The following is a 17,811-nucleotide window of genomic DNA, read 5'->3' as shown; positions in this document are numbered from 1 at the left end:
TATGCAAAATGAATTTTGAAATATATTGTTCTCTTTGTCTTACTGTCAACGGTTACTGCAATATCTGACGACTGCACTTCCTCCGTTTAATAAATTCTATATTTAAACAGAAAACTAGAAACTGTTAAAGTATCTGCACTAGATAATATCTTGACTTTATAAACAAATAAGAAACTTTTCTGTTCACAGTTTATTTCATTACATAAGGATAAACAAACCATGGCGGTTTATAAAGTAAATATAGACAGTTAATTGATTTTTTTTTAATCTTGTGATAATTTTTTTTTTGATAAATTAATCTGTATAAAAGCAGATATTATTTCCTCAGGTCGGACCCGGCCAGAGCAAATTGAATCGTGAAAATATCTGAATGATTTATTTTGAATGTGTCAGCTGCTTATGCTTCACAGGTCATATATTCTAAGTATATTCAAATAACATTAAAATTAATATAAATTTTCGAAGTTGTGTGTTATGTATGTTAATCAACCAGTAATAAAGGTTGGTAATTGTGTCGTTTGTATAAAAATTATTTGACTTTCAATGATATACTTCGCCAGTATTCCAATATTATTTAATTTCTAATTACATGGTAATACGTGTCTCCATACGTCCCATTGCATGTAGTTTACATTACTTTCTTCTTTGAGAGGAATTGCAGGTATAAAAACAGAAAAATGTTTACATAAGACAGGTCTAATTGAGCTAGAGATAGATTCGTCTTCTCCATTTTGGTTTGTTAATAAAGTTTTTCAGTCATGACACTCATTTGATGATCATTAAATGAGTGTCATGAATTATACAGCATATTACGCAAGCCGAGAAGGATCATTCATATTTCAGATTTCATAATTCAAAATTAAATATTCAAAATGCAAAACTCGCAAATCAAAAAAGCAGTTGAAATCAAAACACTCAACGTATTATCTAAATCTTATCACTTGATCTTTTGAAATATACCGTAGATTAATATTATAGTTGTGCTAAGAAAAACATTAAAATTGTAACCCCGATTTGTTTTTCTCTCTCAAGTTATGAATTTCGAACAGCGGTATACTACTGTTGCCTTAATACTTTTGAACGCACCGATATAATGTCAAATAAATAAAACATTTATTGTTTCACTTTAACTCTTAGAGAGAGATATATTGAATATCACTGCAATCTTTATTTGATAGTTCTTATTTTCTCCTTGAGAATCATTCATAATATAAAAATACGAAGATGTGGTAAGATTGAAATGAGACAACTCTCCACAAGATACTAAAAAAAACAGAAATGTACAACGATAGGTCAACGTACGACCTTTATCATGGAGTAAACGTAATACCACTTTGTCAGCTATAAAAGGACCCGAAATGACAAATGTGAAACAATTCAGACAAAAAACAAATTTGATATACAGCAACAAACGACAACTTTCGAATTACAGATGTTCACCATCCTTATATATACAACAAAAACAATATTTCGTCCGCTTTTATGTGTAGTTAAAATGAATTATTGTGTAAAACAAGAGAATAGGCAGGCAAAGAATACCGTAGCGTTGTTGTTTTTTACCCTCACAGGGAACAGATTGTAATTTTATGATGTAAACCAGTAAGCATTTCGAATTGTGTCAAGAAAGAAAAACAGCTTACAATGAAGAGAATGACCACATAGTTTTGACATACTATAATGAATGGTAATATAAATTTTCAACAATTTTTTTAAATGATTATTTATTAATTTCTTTAATCCGAAATTGCCTTTTTAAATAATTAAAATGTTTTGCAATGTTTCTGGTATAACCTCCCCTGTATACACTGAAAACTTTATCTTTTAATGCCAGTTCGGATTTAGCAAAGCCAATTTATGTTATGAGTTCATTAGAAAACAATAGTAACAATAAAAAATGATTTGCACAACAAAAACAAAAGATATTCAAATAAAGTTATTTTCTCTCTTCTAAAATAGCAAACAGCGAATACAACAAGCTACATAAATTTTGTGTATAATAAAGATACAAAAAGAAGCTCTGTGTCAAATTAGATTAAAATACTCGTATGCGACTAAATTCCTGGATTACCAGTTTTAATTTATTTTTGTACTGGCTGTATATAAATCTGGAGCATATCAATTATCTGCATATGTATCGTCTGTACATTTTGGTTGATAATTGCTAATTATTCCATTTATAAATTTGCTTGAACGGTTAATGTGATGCCAGCTAAATTTAAACTTGATCTCATGTTGGTGGTAATTTTCATTGTGTGTAAGTCAAGCATTTTGTTGAGGCAAAATATAATTAAATTACAGAAACATATGTGTTTGTTTGGGTTTTTTTAGTGATTGAGATTGTAACAAAATGTTGACTGCTGTATTTTTGACTAGTTTACCTATTATGTCTGGGGTTGGTTTTTTGGGTTTTTTCACTCATTGTTGTATATATGATGAAAATTGATGCAACTGTCAGTCATACAAATGAAAGGTTTAGCTAGCTACAGTGGAGATCACTTCTAACCTCTCATTAGAACTGAATAATCTGTCATAGAACTGTTCTAACCTGTCCTAGAACAGATCTAGCTAGAACAGTTCTACCCTAGAAATGTTCTACCTAGAACTGTCAGCATCAGTTCTAGGTAGAACTGTCAGAATCAGTTCTAGGTAGAACTGACTAAATCAGTTCTAGGTAGAACTGTAAGGATCAGTTCTAGGTAGAACTGACTAACTCAGTTTTAGCTAGAACTGTCAGGATCAGTCAAAAATTGTTCTAGGTAGAACTGCCCAAATCAGTTCTAATCGTAGAACTGTCAGCAGAACTGACTAAATCGGTCAGGACTGTAGAACAGTTCTAAATGACGTCACTGCAGAAAAGGCACTTTAGAATTTAGAAGAAAAAAATCCGTTCCAATTACTTTACTATATATAATAGCAGATTTTTCTATATTTTTTTTTCTGATCAAAAGTTACATGTACAAATATCGAAGTGGATAGAAGGTGATCCAACTTATCGGAGAAATATTTTTATAAGATTGCATATGAAACATCATTGTTTACGTTTCTTAGTTCCCCGTCTTTAACAGTCTCTTCCTAAATATAACTCGGCATTTAATTCATGGAATTTTAATCTTAACTTACTTTGTTTGCCTTGGATTTACATTCATGATTTAAGATTCTGTTTTGGCAAATGTTCAAACGAAAATTGTACAGTGGATGAATTATGGAATATTAATGAAAAAAGTGTTGTTAAACGTAAAAAAAAATATGTACAGTTGCATTATCTCGTAGCCAAACTTATCCATAACGATTATAAATAATATCTGGGAGTCTGGAACGTCAGAAAAATATACTCGATCTGAGCATGAATGAAACATTTGCCACTGGACGTAAGGCTACAAACAAAACCAATCATTTTCCTTCTTCAAATTATTCCAAGAAGAGAACTTCTCATACATGTACTTTTCATTTTAAAATAAAGTATATGAATCAGTCATGTGAGTGTTGGATGATGCCGTTAAATAGTTTTGTTTAAAAAAAACCCATCATGAACTACTGACTTAAAAAGACAATTCATTATTTAATAATTTAATTTTGGATGTAACGGGTCTTCTGATTGGCTGACGTTATTTTGTTATCAGCCCATAGAAAAAAGTTAGTCATGTGACTGTAATGTCATCAACGTTTTTACATGGTTTGCCAAGGTTTAAATGGAATTTAGAATTAAATTATAAGAAATGACTGTAATATTTTTTTCTGTCTATTCAAAATAACAAAAAATGTGGTGCATGCACACTGTTAAACAACCCGCTACTCGCGTTATTCAGTGTGCACCAAATCTTTTATGTTATTTCTTCATAGACAGAAAAATATTACAGTCATTCCGTAAATAATAATATTATCGATACAGAGAGGAAATTATGGCGCACTAAATCAATGTGGACAAAATTTGGTGTCATCTTTATCATGCAATATCTGTCCTGACAAAGAAATATTATTGGTTTACAATGAGGCCATATCTATTTACATGATAAAGAATATATGTTCAGTTTTGGTTGATGCGGTCAAATTATGGTGTTATTAAAACAACTCAGTCTGATATATGGAAACTACTGAAATTTGTTAACAATTCAATATTTTGAATATAAAGAGGACATGCTGTCATTTGAATTATACAATCCATCGTGATTGGTTGTTGTCTGCTCTATGGTCGGGTTGTTGTCGCTTTGACACATTCGCATTTCCTGTCTCAATTTTATAAGTGATTTACTATGCAGCTATATAATTATCTATATATATTAAAATTTACATAATAAAGTGTAAATATGGTCAGTTTTGGTTGATGCAGACAAATAATTTTGTTATACCAGTCAGTCTTAGGTATGAAAACTACTGATATTTGTTTATGATGCAATATTTTGATTAAAAAGAGGACACGCTGACACTCTAAATTGATGCAAAAGAAATTAGGTAGCATTGTCTTCCAATATTTCTATCATTTGTATTATACAATCCATCCTTATATAACAATATTACAGATTTACTATGCGACTATAAGAGTTACATAAAAAAGAGCAAATATGGTCAGTTTTGGCTGATGCAGTCATATATGGTCTGGTTTGGTTGATGCTGTCAAATATGGTCAGTTTTGATTGATGCAGACAAATGATTTTGTTACGAGTCAGTCTGAGGTATGAAAACTACTGATGTTTGTTTCTGATGCGATATTTTGAATAAAAGTAGGAAACGCTGGCACTCTCAATCGATGCGAATTATTTTTTGTGGTCGTTAATTTCCAATATTGCAGTTATTTATATATACTACAGTCCCTCTTGACCTAAAATTATAACTGAAGTACTGTGCAGCTATATAGACTTGCATAAAAAGAGCAAATATGGTCAGTTTTGGTTGATGCGGTCAAAAGTTTTTATTACACGACTCAGTCTGAAGTATGAAAACTACCGATATTTGTTTTATGATTCAATACTTTGAGTAAAAAGAGGACATGCTGGCACTATTAATTCATGCGAAAAAAAATTTGAGGTCATTGTTTTCCAATATTGCTGTAACTTGTATATTACAGTCCCTCTTGACCTAAAATTATAACTGAATTACTGTACAGCTATATAGATTTGCAAAAAGAAAGAGCAAATAAGGTCAGTTTAGATTGATGCGGTCAAAAAATGTTATTATACGACTCAGTCTGAAGTATGAAAACTACTGATATTTGTTTACGATTCAATACTTTGAGTAAAAAGAGGACATGCTGGCACTATAAATTCATGGAAACAAAATTTAGAGGTCATTGTTTTCCAATATTGCTGTAACTTGTATATTACAGTCCCTCTTGACCTAACATTATAACTGAATTACTGTGCAGCTATATAGATTTGCAGGAAGAAAGAGCAAATAAGGTCAGTTTAGATTGATGCGGTCAAATTTTTTTTATATAACAGGTCTTTCTTTTTTGGACAATAAATGCATTTGAATGAGGACATATAGTTGGACCACCCCCCTTTTTCCTGCGTTGGGACCCCCCCCCCCCCTTTAAAACTGCTGGATCCGCCACTGGTGGTTTGGGAAAAAACGCATTACATTAAGGTCAGATAATTTTGTTATGTAAAATGAGCCATCCTGACTCCCGGAATGACAAATGTAAAACAATTGAAATACTAATGCCCCCCCCCCCCCAAATATCAACGGCCTAATTTATGTTAAAAAAATGAAAGAAAAACAATTTATGTAACACATCAACAATAGAAAATCACTGACTTGGAACAGTCATATACATGCAGAATATGGCGGGGTTAAACATGTTCTCTTGCCGACGAAAAATTTTAAATAAAACCGGCAAAATAGCAAAACTCTTTATAATATTAATCGCTATTTATATATAAGCCTTTATATTTAGACAAAGAGTTCTTAAAACTTATAAATCAATTCTAGCCGTAGAATATGTAAATCAATTTTAGCTGTAGGATTTATAAATCAAATCTAGCCGTAGAATTTATAAATCAATTCTAGCCGTAGAACTGTTCTAAAAGTAAAACTGACCAAAGATTTGGTCAGTTCTAGGTAGAACTGTCTAAAACTGTTCTAGGGTAGAACTGTCAGGATCAGTTCTAGGTAGAACTGTCCAAATCAGTTCTAGGTAGAACTGACCAAATCAGTTCTAGGTAGAACTGTTCAAATCAGTTCTAGGTAAAACTGACCAAATCAGTTCTAGCTAGAACAGTTTTAGCCTAGAACTGACTAAAAGGTGTCAGGCTGACAGTTCTACGTACTGTCCTAGAACAGTTCTCCTGACAGATTCTGACAGGTTTAATGAAAGGTTAGAAGTGATCTCCACTGTATGAAACCAGGTTCAATCCCACCATTTTTAAGATCAGAAAATGCCTGTACCAAGTATTTTTGTATTGTAACCTTTTTCAATATATTTTTCAATATTTACATTTTTACGTACGAACGTAGAGACGGGCAAAGATAAACATTAATGCTCCCTCCGCCGTTACTGAGATAATGCATTTGACATGTCTGTCTATGTACACCTTCGTATAGAAATAGTATATCTATAAAAATTGAGTAGATTGAAAAAAGTATGTGATTGGAATAGAGGGGGCAAACTTCTGAAAGTGACAAGAAAAAAAAAACACCACTATTTTCTATTTAGTGTAAATGTCCAATGTTTGCCACATGCTCCTAAACGTATACGCTCATACATAAATTTTACATAGAAAATGTTGTGCAAAGACTATTAGCGCCTCAATGAAGTCACAAGCATTCCCTTAATGAATCACACCTTTTTTAAGTTATTTAAAGGAAAATGTTCACTTCAGTACTTTAACTTGTTTCTCAAATCAGCTTTACGTGAAACAGATCATAACAATATCACCTGTATATTTTTCAATGTTTATTGTTTGCATCTATTTTCAGAAAAGTTTGTACTTGTGACAGTTTTATGAAAATATTATCAATGACGTTTGTGCTAGCTTGACGATCGCAAGACATGCAAGACCTCATTTTGATTTATATGATTATTTAAGGAATGACTGCAATATTTTTTTCTATGAGGAAATAACATAAAAAAATTGGTGCACACTGAATAACGCGCGTAGCGGGTTATTTAACAGTGTGCACCACATTTTTTATGTTATTTCGAATAGACAGAAAAAATATTACAGTCATTTCTTATAATTTAATTCTAAATTCCATTTTAAACCGTAAAAACCATGAAAAAACGTTGATGAAGTCACGGTTAGATGACTAAATTATGTCTATGGGCTGATAACAAAATAACGTCAGCCAATCAGAAGACGCGTTACATCCAAAATTAAATTATAAATTTATAATCAATTTCAAATATTTTATAGGATATGATAAATGCGACATTGCGTAATGCAACTTCCAGTTATAATGTGTAAATATATTTTCTGACCGTTTAAATGATATTACATTAGTTGATGCCAAAAGTGACATCTCTTGTTAATCATAGACCTTAACTGCCAAATAACATAAAGAAAAATCGTCAAAAACGTAACTCGAATTTTGTTGATATACCAACATAAAATTATCAAAATTAGATTTAAGATACACAAAATCTGTCTTTTGTACATGTATATGCATATTTTTATAACTATATTTTTCCTTTGGAAAACTATGTTATTATAAGAGATTGGTTGTTGTTAGCTTTAACTTCAGTGGCAAATAATTCATGTATTTTGATGACGAGCCGAATATAACTTTTAATACAAAGAATAGGTCATGTTATCGTAAATTTACATATTTGTTTTTTAAATTAAGACACAGAACAATTTCACTGCGAATAAGAAATCAGTCACAGAAAATCTCATAATTTAAAAAAAAAACGAACTCACACGCATAGACCAACTTTTTTTTATCATATGTTTCAATAATTTCATTAGTTACAAAACTTACTGACAAAAGAAAAAAAGTGAACTTTTCTATCATGATTTCCTTTATAGAGGTTGCTGCTCACAAGAAAGTGATTAAACAAAGAGTTCCAAATGGTGAAGTTGCAGTTGATCATCTTTGTAAATTTTACAGTTGCAATCACAAGTTGGTTGACCGATGTGGAATAACAATTTCACAGATGATATTGGATATATGTTCCTGACGTCGTAAATACAACCCCCTTCATTTTTCACGAATGTTGTGTACCGAATGAAACTATTTATTGGGTTTGTAATAAAATGAGCAACACGACATGTGCCGGGTGCCACATGTCGAGCAGATTCGCATACCCATCCGGAGCACCTGAGATCTCCCCAGTTTTTTTGTGGGGCTCGTGGTGCTTAGTCTTAAGTTTTCTATGTTATGTCTTATGTACAATTATTTAGATATATGAAGATGTAGTATGACTGCCAATGAGACAACTCTCAATCCAAGTTATTTTTTATAAAAGTAAACCAGCATAGGTCAAGGTAAGGCCTTCAACACAGAGCCTTGTTTATCTTTTTTTTATAGCTATGGCGTTGTCAAATCATTTTCGATCTATGCGTTTGACTGTCCCTCGGGTATCTATCTCCCATCTTTTAAACGGAGCCGAAATTTTAATGATAGACTACTGACTTATATTTTCTTGTTCAAAATTATAAAATCTTTTTACATATCTTCATTTGTAATGGACCTAGAGCTACAGGTATTGAGCAAAACCAACACAACTTTTGATTTTCTACCATAACAAAAAAGAAAAAATGATACAATGAAAAGAAAAGCGGGAATGAAACTTCACATTATCACATCTTATAGTAAGAAGTGAGAAATTTGTGAAATACCGCGATGCAGTGAACATGGTGAAGAAACATTGAAAACAATTAGAAATTTTAATGAAAATTTTTATGTTATTACTCGCTGCTTGCTATACTCTTGTACTATTGTTTGTCTGTTTGTCTCTTTCATTTTTAGCCATGGCGTTGTCAGTTTATTTTCGATTTATGAGTTTGACTGTCCCTTTGATATCTGTCGTCCCTCTTTTAATGTAGCAGTAGCAACATGAGCAAACCCATAGCCATTTCTCAATTTCTAAGCATTCGAAGGTGATATGATGTTAATTGAATTATACAGCCTACGATCAGTACTTTTTGTCTGAAGCAAAAACATTCTAAAGATACTTTCTTTACCACTTTACTTTAAAGTGTTTCTTCTCTATGTAGAAGCAGAAACTGTTATACTTATGCCCATTCCTATACTCATGTACAGTGAATAGTTCTTAAGATGTTAAAACAATGTAAAGGAGATGTTGTGTAATTGGCAATGAGACCACTATTGATTAAACTTCAGTTGAAGTTAATGTGAACTATTACATGCCACCGTATAGCCTTTAAAAAAGAGAACAAACCCATACTGTATAGTTGGCTATACAAGGCCTCGACATGTTTTTTGTTTGTAAGTTTGTTTTGTTTGTCGTCAGTTAAATTTACTTTTTTCCTGTACATTTTCAGAAGATAACTGTTATCAGCTATTCATGACCTCGAATAGTTGCCTTTCGAGGATATGGAAGAAATCAATAAAGTGAAATTGAACTTTTCGTGACATTTTCTGGAGATTGTCAGATTTAATTGGTACAGAACTTCAAATTCTCTTCCACTTGCCTTTTAACAAACCTACTAATAAATATACCTTCTTGACAAGTATTCTACAATATATATATATATATATATATATATATATATATATATATATATATATATATATATATAACACACGGCCAGCGAAAGCTCTATTTTTGTAGAGCCCAGGTGGTCGTGTGGTCTAGCGGTACGGCTGCAGTGCAGGCGATTTGGTGTCACGATATCACAGTAGTATGGGTTCGAATCCCGGTGAGGAAGAACCAAAAATTTGCGAAAGCAAATTTACAGATCTAACATTGTTGGGTTGATGTTTAGACGAGTTGTATATATATATATCGATAAGTTTATTAAGTTAGCCCTTTTAAAATGACTTTTAATAGGGTTTTTCATACCACGTTATGAATGTTCCTGTTCTAAATTGGAGCCCTTTATTTTACAGTTATTGTGTGTTGCTGTAGTGTATGTATATCATAATTGTTTTTGTTTAATGATTTGTACCGAAATTAAGCCGATACTTTTTCTCGTTTCAATTTTTCTTGTTAATACATTCTATTCATTGAAGACCAAAGATATTTACTGCAGGAGAATAGTACAGAACCTTCCATATTACAACATATACAAATAACTTAAGACTACTAAATATGTGGTTCTAAAAATCTCAGATGTTACCATGCAGTTTAAGAATTTACCTTCCAGGTTGACTTTGCAAGTGTTAAAATGTAAAGAGCACACCTCCTAATTGTTGTACGTACGTCATAAGGTAGCTGATGCACAGTAATCTGCAGAGGAATTAGATACATGTCGTAAAGCAGGTATCATTTTCTTGTCGTTTGTTACGTTCAGTTTTCCCCCGGTGCTTATCATTGTGTGCTGGAACATGTAACAGTAATTCTGACACAAATAGGTCTTTGTGTAACCCTTTTTGTTTTGTGTCGTTTTTTTTTTTTACTATTTAAATCTTTTAAAAATTAAGGTAAACCAAGGATGCATAACTAACATCTAATATGCGCCCTTGTCACATGTAAATACAGACACGCATATTGTGTACATATGCATCACATGTCTTTCTTTCACTCAGACATCCGAAGTCATTCGAAAGATATCAATAGAAGTATAATGAAAAATACCGTTTTACTTTTACATAAATAAACATGATAAAGGGAATATAATTTAATTTTAACATGTTAATTTCATCAATTAACTATTTAACCTTAGGGGATCACTCCAGCCACTGCTACAGTGATTCCATATATGATCAGTAAAGTATTCTTAAGGTTTTCTGACTTTGTCCCCTTTAACAGGTAACACCTATCGCATATTAGAACTAGTTTCAAAGGCGGCTTTAACATTAAATTTAGCTACAACAGTTTTCGTATCATCATTACTGACGTTTTGGCAGAGTGGCCGCTAAAAGATTTCCAGTACAGGTTGTGGTTGAACTTCCTATTAAGAGAACTGTAACAACAGCTTTTATGCCACCATGGTCCATATGCCATCGCCCATGCAGCTCCTAAAAAGTCGTCATTATCCTGGTCTTTTGTTGAGAACTTATTTCCATTATTATAAGCCATATAATCACCTATCAATATAAATGTGTCATAAACAACAATGTTATGTTATTTGAAGTAAGATTGAAGCTTAATTTATTGCAAAATGTTCCACTTACTTTTATCTTCGTCATGTTTATTAACATTTTAAATACATTTTCTCTACTGTATAACACCTTAAAATCATTATACCAATTATAATTGCACTATTTATAAAAAAGAAGATGTTGAATGATTGCCAATGAGACAACTATCCACAAGTGACCAAAATGACACAGACATTACCAACTGTAGGTCACCATACGGTCTTCAACAATTAGCAAAGCCCATATCGCATAGCCAGCTGTGAAAGTCCCTGATATGACAATGTAGCAATTCAAACGAGAAAACTCACGGTCTTATTTTATATAAAAAAATGAACGAAAACAAATATGTAACACATAAACAAACGACAATCACTGAATTACAGGCTTTTTTGAATGACGAAACATTAGGAAAACAGAATTCTCACTGAAACTCTTGAAAGTCTTTGCAAATATTGTGTGAACATGTATTGAATATCAAATTAAGTACCGTGATCGAAACGAATGATGAACATGAAACGTACTCCACAGTAAGATGTGATACTACTTGGATATTCTTAACTACGGCAAGGAAAATCATGTTCCAAACTACAGTATTTAGTGTAAGTTATTCAGACAGTTATTTTATTTATACCTGCATTCCCACTATAATTCCCAACAGTCAGCTTGTACTTAGACGCAGCATCTCCAACTATAAACGTTTTATACACAGCATACTTCTCAGTATTGGACAGATCTGTTAGATATATTCTCAATTCATATCTTCCTCTGGATGTCAGGATGTGTATGTGTTTGTTACCTTTTAAAGAAAATAGCACATCAGTGTTTCAACACAATATCAAATATCTAAAAGGAGTAAAAGGAATGAAAAGACAGAAAGCCTAACGGGATAACTTTTTGGTAAACATGCAGATATATGTATATCAAGTACAATGATAGCTAACTACGGACTTTTATTTAATAGTATGATATCATGATACATATTTATCGATCCTTACAATGGTATTTTTCTGTGTTGATACTACGTATATATGATTTTTTTCAATTTAAAATATTTGTTTTAATTTTTTTATGTGCAAAAATATCGTAGTTCTTTTCTTTCTTATTATGGTAGTAAACACAAATACTGACTGTCAAAGTTGAGAAATTCAAATCATTTTACTCAATTTTTGTAATTAGCAGATGAAAACGTTTCGTAAATGCTTTTGAGTCATCATAATTAACGTAATGCAATGGTATAATTCAAACTCATGTACATTGTAATCAAACAAAATAATTTTTCATCTTTTTTATTTCTTCGAGAATGCCATAACTAACTAACTGTGTGATAGTCTAGTACTGTACTCACCAATCCAGTATTCACCATAAGGATTCCCAAATCCATTCTCATAATCTTTCCACGTTCTCTGGAAATTTTCAGTACCGTCTAACCTTCTCTGAATAATCTAGAACAAAATTCAGTAAATCATTTTATATGATATAAGTATGCTGCTACAAAGGTGGAGCAAAATGATCAGATTCAAAATTGAAATCGTGCATGTTGTTTCTTGAAATTCTAGTTCTATAGAATATAATACTGGAACCCAATCAAAAAGTTTTGGAATATTTATGAAAATAACATCATCTATATATCTCAATGTGAAATTAAATGATCTAGCTTATTTGATCTTTTGTTTTTGACAAGTGTCGGAAACAACTCCGACTCATATGAAAACAAAGAGAGGTTTTTTATAGGAATACTGAAAATTTTGTTAAATATATCTACCTACAAATTCAACAAATATTTTTTTCAATGAAAAATCTCCCATCAACTGATCACTCGTTTCTTTGTGTTACGTCGTTTACTTTTTTGTTTACTAAAACAAAATATGCCGTACGGTATCACAAATTAAAAGATCTATAGCGCACGCTACCATTTATATACTTAAAAACATTGTGAATTATTTCTTCTAAAAGATTTTTCAATACAGGGTAATCCGAATTATCTGTAACGATTCTGGTAAACGGTTGTATATATAGAATAATGGCATTTTTGTTTTTGATAATGACTTTATCAGCAAGAATATCAAGCGAGCCCTTTAGGGATAAAATGCCATGATTCTTTAAATCGGCAATCTGTCTTAACTCTATGGTTTTTTATATATATATATAAAGAATATGAAGTATAAGTAAAGTTAAATTTTCGCGCACAAAACGTTGTGTCGTTGTTCGGTTGTGTGAATGAAGTCGCAAACATTTCATTGATAAATTGAAGCAGATGGACAAGAACATGTTACGTTACTGCACCAATAAATGACATCACTGCCTTATATTTTTCGAGTATCAAGTCCAGTCCATGGTATTGAAAATATAAGGCAATAGGATCGAAGGGCAATAGTTCTTACTACTGATAAATTTAGGTATTATTCAGTACAACGTTTGTAACTATAAATTATATTCCAAGATCGTACTTTAATCGTTTAAATCGATAACTTTTGTAAAAATGTTATTCAATCAACCAAAATATTCACATATAACAGGGTTTTTTTAGCTCTTATTCAACCTACTGCACGTTAATAATGTCAACAAAGTGTTTAAGGATAAGTATTATTCCTGTATTGCTTAAGTGTTATAGATATGCATGTATGATGTTATACTGAGTGTACTAAAGAGAAAAGATATTAAGTAGCTGTCACTCAACCTGTCGATGCATATCGCTCCCAATTTTTCTTTATAATTTCTCGCGACTAGCATTTACTGAATTCTATGATAACCAAAATGTAAGGAAAACAGTGGTTCACTGGAAATCAAAATTAGGAAAGGTTTTGACTTAAAATAAAATAAAAGCAAACGTTTAATAAATGAAAACATTCGGCTGTGCCTTTATGTTATAGGAAAAAATCATAACTGTGTCAAAAGAGTTTTTTCATTCAGCATTTTGGTTTTCATTCCGACTTATATTACCACATTTGTACTACGGTTCCAAACTAAACGTGTACTCAAAATGGATTATCATTGTTCTTTTAATCGGCTAGCAGTTGAGCTGACCTTCTATATCTCAGTTTCTATTTCTGTTAAATCAATCGGGCTTTAAAAAACTACAATGGTGTAGTCCTTCTAATTCGGTGTATACCTTTTGGGGGAATTTTTTTGTAACAGAGGAACCACAAATCTAAATATCTATAGAATTACAATAATTATGTCTCATGATAAACGATAATGGTTTTCAAGAACATACCTATTCCTGCAAAATAAGACTGAAGTCTTCATAATCTATACATAGGACTAACATATTATATTGATTAGTTACTTCATTCGTTTTTTACACTATTTATAGAACCAGGTTTAATCCACCATTTTCTACATTTGAAAATGCCTGTACCAAGTCAGGAATATGACAGTTCTTGTCCATTCGTTTTTGATGCGTTTTGTTATTTGATTTTGCCATGTGATTATGGACTTTCCCAATTGATCTTCCTCTGAGTTCAGTATTTTTGTGATTTTACTTTTTAGGCACTTTAGTGTTATTTCATGGCAGTCAGTATTTATATGTAAAGAAAGTTGGAATATTTAGAAAGAATTATTGGCCTTCGGTCAAAACATTTATAATCCTGTTCAATAAAGACTTGAGTCGTGCGCACTTGCCATACGCGGGATCCACACTCACAAATTTGGAGATGACAAGCTAGTGATACATAAGTTGGACTCCTTATAACACTCAACCAACGTGGCCCTACCCATAAGATTATAGTCATGCTACACAAAAATCCAAATAAATACCAGGGTGAAAATGTAGTCTTCCTTTAGGCGTGAACCCTACTATTGTTGCATTATAATATTTTAATTGGCCCGCGTCCACATGTTTTGAATTATTTTAAAGCAAACCAAAGACAGAAATCATTCACAATGTTCCCAACTTGAAACAAGCACACAATTCTGTTATAAGTAAAGATTATCTACTATAAAATGTTTTTTTTAATAATTTTTCAACATGCAACTTACTGTCCATGCATCATGAACTGTATTCATATTACAATAGACTCTCACTGCTGTCTTTTTATCCGGGAATATGAAATACACACCAGACTTTGCTTTCCGGTTTGATTTTACTATATCAGCGCAGTCCTGTTTGCTCTCTCCTAGAAATATTTCAATATACAGGCATATAACTTGTTGTATGAAATATTTAACAGGTACAAATTTAGATATTCACGCAAAATTATATCTGCTCAGAAATTGATATGAAAAATCATGATTGGATGTTATCATGACAATTATGTTATTGTGACTATTATGAGCTTCATGTGACCAAAAGACATACGTGTAATGGTTGATCTGTCTCGATATATGTCTCTTTTTTTATATTTCATCATTGTGCGCAGTTCAAATGGTCGATAAACACCGTTATGTTTTATTGGCTTGATCGTTATAATATATGTTTATGCGTTGTTATCTTGAATTAATCCTATAAAGCTGTATGCATATAGAAACAACATATATTATACACTTAATGAGTTGGGTACCTAATAATGTCCCCATTGATTGTCAAAGAACAAATTCATACTAACATTAAAAACTTTAGAAAAGGATCACACTACTACTGCAAATTTTAACAAAATATTTAGACGAAAATAAATATTTGAGCTATCTGTTTATTTTGTGCTGACGTAACAGTTGTAAATGATAATGTACATCATTTATAAATTAAACACTAGGATGGTAAATCTTTTATACTGTAAACGTCGACTGTTTCTGCAATCTCATAAAAATGCTATGCTATAGACAAAGAAAACATAGAGTCTTTTGTATTGGCATAGTTCTAAAATCATTAAATATAAACCACAATTGCATTTTCTTTCATTTATCAAAAAAAAAACAGTTGTATACTTTCGGTGCTCGAGTAACTAGATACATTTTTAGTAATGACTCTTGCGATAAGTAATCGGACTCAATTGTAAATCAGCATAGATAAAGGATCATAACAGCGTTTGTAATACCATTAGCCATATCTATATGTTTAAGACGAAACAAAGATAACTAGGAGACGAATAATACATTTCGATACTTTTCACGAGAAAAAATCTATTTACAAAAAGAAATGCTTATAACGACAGTCCACTTTTATAACAACTTGGAAGTAACAAAGTAATGAGAAGTTGTTTAACCAAAACTTGACAAAATTAACAATTAAAATGTTGCAAAGCTCAGTGTTTCATATCCATGCTTTCTCATACAAAAAATAGAATCAAACAAATATATATGTAACTTGATAATTAACATTTGAACACAAGGAAACAGGTGGAGCAGGATCTGGTTACCCGTCCGAAGCATCTGCGCTCACCATCAGTTTTTTGGAGGGGTTCGTATTGCTCAGTTTTTAGTTTTCTGTGTTATTTTTGTGTTTATACTATTGTTTGTCTCTTGGTCTTTTTCTATGAAACCATGGTATTTTCAACTTGAATGGATATTAACAGATTTATGTCACTTTAATATTTTTCGCGAATCTTTTAAATAATTTATAGATCCTTCTTCAATATACTTGCGTTAAAATAATTATTTGTATTACGCTATATTTATTTTCGATTTTCTTAAAAAAAAATATTATTTATATATAATATTTGAAATTTATTTGTAACACATTTGTAACGCGAATATTTGGAACCTTCATAATCGACTCAACAGTGTTTAGACAATCATTTTTTAATCATGTTAATGGTTAAAAATTATCTCGAATCAGGTAAGAAAACAAAAGAAAATTGTGATTGTATACTATAAGAGTTTTTAAAAGATTACCATTGACAGGAAGCTTACTATTTTCAAAGCTGATTTTCTTGTTTCTATTTCAAAACAATTTAAGAAGATTCAAGGATGCAAGTACATAACAAAGAATTCAATCAAACGACCTTATGTAATATTACACTGTAGTTTATAATTCTTTCGAATAAGATAGCAAAACTTGATTCAAACGTGTTGATTAATAATCATATTCAATGGAACAGTTTTGCACTGGATTAAGATATAAAAATAACTGGCAAGAATCTAAATCTATACTTTCTGTTTTCAATAAAACTAATTAAATATATATTATAATCACCTTCATTCCTGACAGGATTAATCAGTTGATCTTGTCCTTTCTCTTTCAAAACGTCATTTATTTCCTGCAGGGTAATATTTCTGAAAAATTCTACGGTCGAGTTTCCTTCCAATAATGTCTCAAACGAACGTTGTGTTTGTTCTTTCTCATAATTTTTAACCGTATTCCTCATTAGCGTTTGTATGTAAATCTTCATTTTCCTGTTTATGGATTTTGTGTCTAGCATGGCCACCAGTGGTGCACCTTTGTCGGTAATCAAAGGCATTGACAAAGGGTCTGGGTCCCCTATATCTTCGGTGTCTGGTTCTAATGCTGTAACAACAATGTCTCCATACCAGAACACACATAAAGCAACTACCACAACGATTGAATTCATTTTTCAATAGCACTTTATTATTCCGAGTGAGCGTCGATGCACAGGTACTACCTTAATAACGGTTTGTTGAAAAGAACTATACTCTCTTCACATTATATGACTAAAGAAACAGTTTTAGTATGTGTAACCTATATAACTACGCAGAAAACAGTTGCAATCTCTC

The 17,811-nt window shown here is 31.5% G+C and overlaps 1 protein-coding gene across 2 annotated transcripts; it reads right to left on the bottom strand.

Moving 5' to 3' along the window:
• Positions 1-10,724: 10,724 nt before the first annotated feature.
• Positions 10,725-17,811, bottom strand: LOC139498190 (fibrinogen-like protein A). 2 transcript variants are annotated; one of them, XM_071286540.1, is made up of 5 exons: positions 17,273-17,811; positions 15,181-15,317; positions 12,521-12,644; positions 11,834-11,998; positions 10,725-11,148 (listed from the first exon to the last, which is right to left on the bottom strand). In XM_071286540.1, the coding sequence occupies exons 1-5, from the start codon at positions 17,646-17,648 to the stop codon at positions 10,928-10,930; spliced, it is 1,023 nt and encodes a 340-aa protein (XP_071142641.1). In that variant the 5' UTR covers positions 17,649-17,811; the 3' UTR covers positions 10,725-10,927. The 2 variants fall into 2 exon arrangements, with proteins under 2 accessions (XP_071142641.1, XP_071142642.1); XM_071286541.1 differs by having other exon boundaries at positions 12,548-12,644; positions 17,273-17,809.

Source organism: Mytilus edulis, chromosome 12, assembly GCF_963676685.1.
Source record: "Mytilus edulis chromosome 12, xbMytEdul2.2, whole genome shotgun sequence".
Taxonomy (NCBI): domain Eukaryota; kingdom Metazoa; phylum Mollusca; class Bivalvia; order Mytilida; family Mytilidae; genus Mytilus; species Mytilus edulis.
This window is presented reverse-complemented; position numbering and strand designations above follow the sequence as displayed.